Source organism: Netta rufina, assembly GCF_964035555.1.
Source record: "Netta rufina genome assembly, chromosome: 6".
NCBI classification, from domain to species: Eukaryota; Metazoa; Chordata; class Aves; order Anseriformes; family Anatidae; genus Netta; species Netta rufina.
In genome coordinates this window covers 32,661,537-32,670,546 of record NC_140129.1, presented here as the reverse complement: position 1 = coordinate 32,670,546, position 9,010 = coordinate 32,661,537, and the positions used below count along the sequence as shown (strand labels likewise).

The window sequence follows — 9,010 nt, the reverse complement described above, 5'->3', positions numbered from 1 at the left end:
TACCTCTAATCTCTGTTATCCTAATGAAGTTTCACACTTTTTCACATAAATAAAAACTTGGCTTTGCCGCTGCATTCCTTCATTTCTCTGAATTCTTGTTTCATGGTCAATTTAAGAGAAGTTTAAATAATGACAAACAACTGGTCTGTGCAGTCCCAGAGAGAGAACCAACAGACACTATTGATCTAGGAAACTGAACACAGCACAAAACCAGAAAACAAACACAATCACTAACTACACCAGCTGCAATCAAAAGGGTAAGCATGAGGTGCAGGTGCTCTAACTGCCTTAGCAGTGACACTTCCATCATTACCTTGGTTGGTTGGAGAGCTCATTTTAAAAATACTGCTTACCTCTTCAGATAAGTTTGGGATTTGAGTTAGTGACTATCCTCTTTTGACGTACTTGCATAAGTTCAGGTTTCCTGCTTTGTGTTGCAAACCGCTGTTCAGTGAGTGTTGTTTCTGGTTATGGATTAAGACAGGCTGAATTCATGTAATCTACGCTGAAAATATTTTAAACCTACTTCAGGTGGTGACTTATGTTTTTTTTGCCTAGCATGCAGTTGAAGTTACCATGTTCATATTCTATAGAAGGGCATAGTTCAATTTCCTTAAGCAAGACATTTCAAAGTTTATTGTAAACAAACAAATACACCAAGCTTCCAAAAATATTTTGGTATATTTTGCTCCAATATTAATAAAGCTTAGTTTTACAAAACTCTGCTGTTCTGCAGGCAGAATGCTTTACTATCAAGGCTTATGAGATGTTGAAATGTAAGAGAGGGATAACAAAGAACAAAACATGTTAAGGCATCGCAAACTAAAACCTTAATGATATCTTGGTAACCTAATCTCCCTGCTTTTGGAAGCTCATAGCAGGTTGTGGCTGTGGTTTTGCATAAGATGCTTTTCAGAAGTGGAACATCAATTTTTTAGCTTCTCAAAAACAACTTCTTAATAGTCTTAAACAATTTATTTGAAGGGGTCAGATGAAGGATGCTGTTTAAAAAATTATTCTTCTAAAAGTATAATGATTTCAGATATTGTTAAAAAACATGAATAGGCTCTTGTGGAAATGAAGCTATGAACAAAGTAATCACAGATAGCTGGCAATCTGCTCTAGGTACAGTGCTTCCTTAAGAGCATATTCATATTTACCAGTTCTTTAGGGGAATACACCAGAAACAGCAAAAATAAATAATTTGTTATTTAGAGAGAAGTTATTTCCACAACTCTTTTTTTTTTTTTTTTTTTTTTACATCACTAAGAACTAGTCTGAGTAGGATCGTTAAATTTACATGTCCTAAACAGCAGCTGGCTTCAAGTTTGCAGTTACTGTTTTAAAACACTTTAATTACAAAATATATATATACAGTCTATATAAATTTTAAAAATTAGTAACTTATGTACATGAGAAGAAATCAGTTTTTCTTGCGTCTACTTCTTGTCAGCTCATACCTGCAAAACAGATAAAATAAGCAAACAGTTTAAGGCTTTGACTTTTTTAAGTGGCAGTGAGAGAATGTGGCTGCTTTATTGCTTGCACTTCAGGCAGCATGGTGAAGGAGGCTTCAGAGATGGCCTCAAACTTCAGCTCTTTACTGGGAATGTTGAATGAGTCAGTTTTCTCTTATTACCATATGCTTCTGTAAGATGCACACGAGCTGGGCATGGGGAACTTGGTTTTCCTATTCTGCTGCCCACACTAGTGGCAGGCTACTAGACTACACACACCACATTCCTTGGTCTCCTTCACTGATGGATAAAGGAGGAAATGTGACTGGTACTAACTAGAGACTTAGAAGGACGAAGCACTGGTTCTCAATCTTTGCCTCAGACCAATACTTAAGGTTGACGTCTGAACTACAATGACCATATAAGCAGAACTGCAAGTGGCTTATTAAAACAGCTTATATAAGTGCTTTGTAATTAACGTTTTATCATACATACATATTGCTGATCAGAGTGTTAATTTAGTTAAGATCTTTATCCAAGTTATTTGTTGCAGGTTTACTTTAATAAACATAATTCTTACGTGTCCCAGTGGCTTTTATGTAATTTAAAATATGCTGAAGACTGAGAATAATTGACATACAGACCTCTTATTAAAACCGTTTCACAGGGTAGGGATCACACTGCTAACCAGATTAACATAAACTTTAGATAAAACTATCAGATTAGTTCAAGTTAGTCCTGCGTTTGCAGGTAAGCTATAATTGTTGCTCACCAAAACACGCAGCCCTTCCACCACCACACCAACTCTGAGCAAAGCCATTAGCAAGGGTGTAAAGTGTGAAGTTGAACAAACTTACCATTGTGCAAACCCTTTGATTAAGTCCTCCTGTGACAAGTCAATCCGCACCTTTAAAAAACATTAAATTTTTTTAAATTTTTTATATATATATATATATATATATATATATAATACAAGTTGGTTAGCTAATCTAGCACTCCAACTCAGTTCCACTTTGAAGGTCTAGGGCTGCAGCCCAGGCTCAAGGGAGACAAGCTTCCTGCATTCCCAAGACAGGCATCAGCCAGCCTCACCTCTAAAGCTCAGTTTCCTAATAGCATTTTTTGGAAACGTATCTATCACTGAAGAAAGGATTCATGTTTACTGTTCACAGAAGCAAAGCTGTTCACAGAGAACTTGAAGTGCTGTTGGCAACTTCTCTGTTTTAATCTCATCTTTCTCAGCTTCATGTTTGAACTCCTGGAGCTATTCCCCCAGCAGGCAGCAGGGGATCCCAGGAAACATGTATTTCAGGAACACTCCCAAAGGAAGCAGGGTGGCAGATCAATCACATGAAACCACGTCAGCTTCCACAGGGATATGGCCTGATATCAGAGAAAAAATTGGCAGGAAGTTGTTTCCAGGTTGCTAGCTCTGTTATTCATAGTAAGTCACCAGAACTGCAGTTCAAGATTACAGGAATGTCTCAAACTCTTGATCTCGTAAACAAGTCGTGCCACTGGTTTAATCTTACCTTCCCCAGCTCCTTTTTTTCTTGTGAAATGAATGGCCTGCTGTTTTTCACTGCAACGTCTAGTGTCCTTTTCTTGACATCTTCCAAAGATTCAAAAAATTCAAACCTAAAAGAAAAAAATTGGAAAGGAATGTTTTAAGTCAAAACTTGAAATCCTGTAAGCATCAGTGGCCAAAATACAATTCCAACAGAGAAGGACTGTAGCTTCAGACAATGACCTTTACAGGAAGCGAATCACACCTGAAGTTTAAGAAGTCATTACGGCCCAATTGTAAGCCTTGAGAACATTGTTGTCCAGCCACAGCATATTTTAGCACAATTTTGGAGGGCTGATTACAATCTACATGTGAATACAGGTTACTTTCCATGGAACAGAAAAGGTAATTCTATAGTTAGTTTTATCAATATTTAAAAAAAATATATATATATATACACACACAGATTTATATATATTTCTTCCAAGCCTTACGAAAGACTATGACACTCTGCTGGTCAGACTGTTCACCGTGCCAGTGGGATGAAGGAAAACGTGCATCCATAATGAAATGCCATGTCCAATCGGTTTTCCCCTTCATGGAAGATCAGCATATTTTCCATGCAACCTTTATTACTCAGAGGAAATAGCTGAGCCACCCCCCCAAGTTTACAAAGTAGGTTTATACCACATTAAGAGAAGACAAAGAAAGAAACCTGTGGCAATTAAATTCTTAATGGGGCTGACTCATGGCTCTGGCACACACCATCAAATGCCAGGTCAGTTTTGTCCATGCTAAATCGTTTAGGTTCTGCCCACCCGAATAGTTTTTCCTCAAGTCAGAGTTGTAAAACAGGTAATGTGTTTTGGAGCTAAGTATTGCTCAACCTGTTATAAGTAATAGAGGATGTGCAGGACATGCCAACGGGGATGAGAAGGATGCTGCTCCCAACAGCTGCGCTGGCACTAAGTGGAGTACCTGCCAGGGGAGCTCATGAGGATAGGCTGAAGCAGACCCCACAACTGGAGAGACTGGTGTTTGGAGTGCTAATAGGAAATATTTAAAAGGTTTTTTCTCCATTTCTGACCTACAGACATGCATAGAAAGGACCTAACAATGAAACAAGAAGTTAATTATCCAGGATCACCCAATATTTTTGTATTTGCATGAATTATTTGTACCTTTAAATACTGGACTAGCACCGCTTCTCAGACCAGGTCTACTGTGCCTGGCTTTGTACAAAACACATTCCTTTACCATGGCAGAACTGTGGATGTGGCAACTGGCAAAGAGGTGGCAACGTTTTAAGTTGCTTCCACCAGCACTCAGAACTGTCTCTGCAGTGAGAGGGCATGGGTAGGGGAATGTCTGTGAGCAAAGAAGCAAGAGCAGCCTGCATCCACTAGGATCAGGGAAGGGGGTGGGAGGATGTGACAATACTGTATGTGGAGCAAAGCCAGCCCTAAGGACTTGCAAATCACAGTTAAAATGCCATTTTTTTGAGAAGACCTGAAAATATTCATGAGAAAATCATTCAGGTGCAGCAGGTGCGTACGGTATGTGAGCCCTTCCTTTTTATACAGAGATAGTAACTATTTCGGCCGCAATCATAATTAACATTTTCTTACTTTTCATCATATTGGGGGTTCAGAGTTTTTTTCTTAACGGAAGTCTTCTTCCTGCTCGTCCATCTTCTATCTGGAAGCAGGTATATTCGGACATAGGGATCTACCCCACGATTGGAATTGGGTACTAAGTTTCTGTTAAAAGAAATACAGTGTTCAGCTTTGCTGAATGCCTGCCGCAAGCTCAGGGAGCCCTTCCCCTTCTCTTTACAGATAGAGGCGAGCAATTGCTGGCATTACCTGCAGCCATTCACCAGCACAACGAGACTCTGCCGTATTGAAGCATAACGCACCGTGAGCTGAATCTCTCCCAGAGGCATTTCAGTCCCGCTGTAAGACAGTTGCACAGGAAAAGCTTTTAAACACAGCTATTTAACAGGCCACATGCACAGACCTAGCAGCACGAAACAGCACATGAGCTCCAGAAGCTGGTGATGCATTTTCCACTAGAAGCAGCTTTCAGGGCACTGTTCCTTTCTGACAACTTATGCTTTACTTTCTAGAAAGCAGCTGGACCCCAGAAACAACACTCGTTAGTGCCAGCACTGCCCAGCCCTACTTCTGCACAGGTACCTGCCCTAAGACCCAAAAGGGTTGTGTAGACAGCCAAAAACCCACCTATTTGGCCTGTTGTAGATGGAGCAATAAAGTACAGATGAGCACATGTTTTGTACGTTTTTGTACACAACTCCTTCAAGGATGCTTGTTTATATAAAATGGGACCCTTTTTATATCTCAATCTGCATGTTACCAAAGTGGTTTCAAATCCAAGACATTGTTTAAAAATATTTTAACAATGGCTTATTTTCTAGCTCTGAACAGGACCTCACTTACATGCCAGTATATAAGTATTAAATTGAACAGCTGTAGCTGGGTTTGATGTTCAAGCTGATAACTGATGCTCTCCTAAACAAGACAGACCTTCCTTGCTGCTTCCATTCATTAAGAATTCTACTAGCTCCAGTCTGCACCCTCGGAGGGACAGACCCAGCTCTCCAACCCCCTTTGCAGAGCAGAATACCTGCAGCCTGATACCTAACGCTACAGGAAGGGTGCACACAAGCAAATCTATCTAGGAAAAGTTTGTTCACAGCATTGTGAGCCTCAAAACTTTAAGCATCCAAAACTTGAAGCAGCCAGATATGCTTATCATAAGTTTGTGTTTGTGCAGCAGTGGGACAATGCAGACTTCCAATCTCCTGTTGAAAGGCACCTTCGGTACTAAACTATGGGACCTAGGATATTCGGTATGACAGCCTCTTAAACAAAACAAAACCAACACGTGCAGCACCCCTTAGGACAGCCAGAGGAGGACACACATTCACTTTACACTGAATCTGACAGCACCCCTGTAATTGTTTGCTGTTGACTTAGGCCAGTTCTTTGTAAAGTGATGTGAGACTCAAGACTCCAAATGACTTGAACTCAACTTATGCAACAGCAACCTATAAACACGAAACCTTCTCAAGAGAAGAACAGTTCAGCTGGGAGAACCACCTACTTATGAAGGTCCAGATTGCTGCTACTTAGTTCAAAGCAAGAAGAAGGCAGAGAACCCAGGGAAGTAACGCTGGGTGCAAGCCTCAGTTCCTCTACAATCGGCAAGGTAGGCACTACCACAGCTCTGGTATGCAGTGCTGATGACAGGTGATGCTCAGGCTTTTGCTCGCTCTCCGTCTCATTAAGGCCAGCAATAGTTTCACTTGCTACAGGCACTGCTGAACTGTCATTTGTGTCCAGGTCTTCACTGCTGTCTTTTTTTGGCAGGGATTCAAGCACAGCAGTGTCTTTGCTCACAGGAGGTACTTTTGAGACTTCTGGTTTCGGTGGGGAGACAAACTTCTGCTGGTTTCCACCCTTCTCTGTGACATGCACCGGACCTTGCTTCGAGGCATTGCCACCAGCCTTGATGCTCTGTGGATCGGGTTCCTCAACATTCAAGGCCTAAAAATCATGAGGGAGAGAAATGAGCACTGCTCCCAAAACACTGGTGTTCACACCAGCATTACCAGCTAGGATGAAATTTCACCACAACATTACTGGTGTTAGAAAGCAGGAAATGCCAGTAGAGATGAAGGAGGCCTACAGGACTGGCTATGACACTGTGTTCCTTTTTCCTCCTGTGTATATATTTAAGTGTCTGAACACTGAACCAGAACACCGTGAGAAAACAATTCCTAAGCATTAGTGCTTCTCACTACCTTGCTGGTTTGATTTCCCAGCTTAGATTTTCTCAGTTCCACTCCTTAACATCACGAAAAGGCTTGTGGCAATGCCACTGCACTAAGTTTTAGGAAGCCTCAGGGGAGAGCTCTCAGCTCCAACCTGCACTTTTAACTGCAGTTAAGGATCCTGTCACACTTCTACCCATCTGTGAAGCAAGGCTGCATTTCTCCTCTCCCACGTTTTATCTCTTTTGCCTGGTTAGAATTGGAGACTTCCGCTGGGGAAGTCAGGTGAATACAGGAAAGAACAACTTACCCGCAACACAAGTTTCATCTTAATGAAGCTGTCTGAGCTGGAATGATCCAGCTGAAATCTCTGATCCAGAGTCATGTTTGGGTCCTTAAGCAAGTGGGAGAGACATACCACTGAAGTTCCCAGGGCACTATCCCGATCTTTGTCTTTTATCTAGGGGAAAAAAAAAAAAAAAGTTGTTCTTATTAGAAGACAAGCTGGAAAGCTGGGAACAGCAAAGAAGGTATTTCAGACAGACCAAAATAAGCTCATTTACTTCAGGACGTATTATCAAGAGTAGTTACTTCTGAATAAGTGACGCCAGTATTTCAGAAGTATAACAAATTACTATGTTTGAAGTAAAAATTCCACCTCTAACTACACAGAGAAGAAACTCCCCTAGCAGAAAACATAGGCCCTAGAATTTACTTGACTTTCCTTACTTGCCCTGCAGAAAATGTTCTAGGCAGCTAGGATGACAACTGATCTACACCCTCACAAGTCATTTTTCTGACAGTAATAGTTCAGCCTTTCTAGCCTCAATATGCCTTCTAAGTTTAAATCCACTTCTGCAGCCCAGAGAACAGCCACAGAACTGGCTGTGACTTTAATGTAAGGCAGTGAGATACACGACTTCATAAGGAGCCTAAATGCCTAGGTGCAGAGATACACTCTGGCTGAGAATTATGAGCACTCTGATTTCTGACAGCAAAATATTCACGGCCTTACTGCATGCAGATCTGTCTAAAACCTCCTTTGCAATTTTCAGTCACAAATGTCCCATATTTTGTACCAAGATATTAAATATTATCTGATCCTAGAGTAAAGGTAGATAACAGCATCACCCAACGGAATTGCCTGTGCAAAACCAGCTGCTCCTTCCAATTTTTAAGTAGGAGGACGCTGGTATATGCAGACAGAAACAACCTGCAGTGAGATCACATCCACTCTGAAGGAGGTGTCTCCCTGTGAATGTCCACTGGGTTTCCAAAGGAAAGGCTTTTCTCTTACCTCAACATGCAGTGACTGGGAATCAGCACTGTGGACAAAGAAGGTGAAAGCCTGGCCCCACGTGGGATCTTTGCTGAAATTGCAGGTCTGCAACGAGAAGATTGTGGCATTTGTATTAGCTTATTCTGTAAGCAGCAAAGAATACTGTCACACTGATCACTGGAGAGGGGCACAGTGACCTCCTTGTTTTATTCAGTGATGCTATACCCGAGCTGTAAAAAGAGAGTGAAATTTCCAGGTCAGAAGTGTGCAGAAGCCAAGTCTCTGGCAAAACCAGAACAAGCTCTGTGAGGTGTGGAAACGCCGACGAACGAGTCAGGCAAGCTGCAGTTGGCCCCAACCGGTGTTGCCTGGACCAGCAGCCTGCCCCACCTGCAGCAAGGCACTGCTCCCTTCCTCCCACCTCTCCGCCCAGAGAGTCAGCTTCCAGCCCGCAGACACCCAGAGCCAGCTCCCAAAACTGCAGCAAGCTGGCAGGGAAGGGTAAGAAAGCTAGAGGGGCAGTTTGAGGGGTGCAGAGCTTGTGGGAAGAGTGGGAGGGGACAGCTTCAGTGTCATCCACTTAAAGGATGAAAGAGCACAGAAACCACCCAGGGGGCTCCAGCTGAGGCTGCTCCATGAAGCAGTTCCTTCTGCCAGGTGACAGGTACTGGCAGCAAGGGAAAAGGAAAGCTGAAGCGTGTGCTTCCACATGTGGGTTGTTTCCTGCCTCCTGGCCTCTGCAGTTATCACCACAACCTCGGCTGTTCACAGAGCTACAGTGGTCCTGTCCCCTTCTAGGGGCTACTTGGAGGTGGTCACCCATGAAATAGGTGGTGTTTAAAGCAAGCAGAAGAGCCAAACAACCTCACCTTGCTTTTATGAGTCTTGCTTCCTACTGTGAGCAGGACAAAGGAGGAAGGTTCCCTTTCTGTCTTCTGTCGTATAATATAAGGGGGGAAAAAAAAAGAGGA

General features: G+C 42.3%; 1 protein-coding gene across 1 annotated transcript in view; it reads right to left on the bottom strand.

Moving 5' to 3' along the window:
• Positions 1-1,423: 1,423 nt before the first annotated feature.
• The window catches only part of ESYT3 (extended synaptotagmin 3), a gene marked incomplete at both ends in the record, with an annotated part of 29,504 nt that continues 21,917 nt past the window's right edge, over positions 1,424-9,010 (bottom strand). The window contains 9 exons of the mRNA XM_084288606.1: positions 1,424-1,460; positions 2,315-2,364; positions 2,990-3,095; positions 4,593-4,724; positions 4,830-4,919; positions 6,091-6,533; positions 7,071-7,220; positions 8,058-8,144; positions 8,909-8,974. Of these exons, the coding sequence (XP_084144732.1) occupies positions 1,424-1,460; positions 2,315-2,364; positions 2,990-3,095; positions 4,593-4,724; positions 4,830-4,919; positions 6,091-6,533; positions 7,071-7,220; positions 8,058-8,144; positions 8,909-8,974 (1,161 nt within the window). The remainder of the gene's footprint in view (positions 1,461-2,314; positions 2,365-2,989; positions 3,096-4,592; positions 4,725-4,829; positions 4,920-6,090; positions 6,534-7,070; positions 7,221-8,057; positions 8,145-8,908; positions 8,975-9,010) is intronic.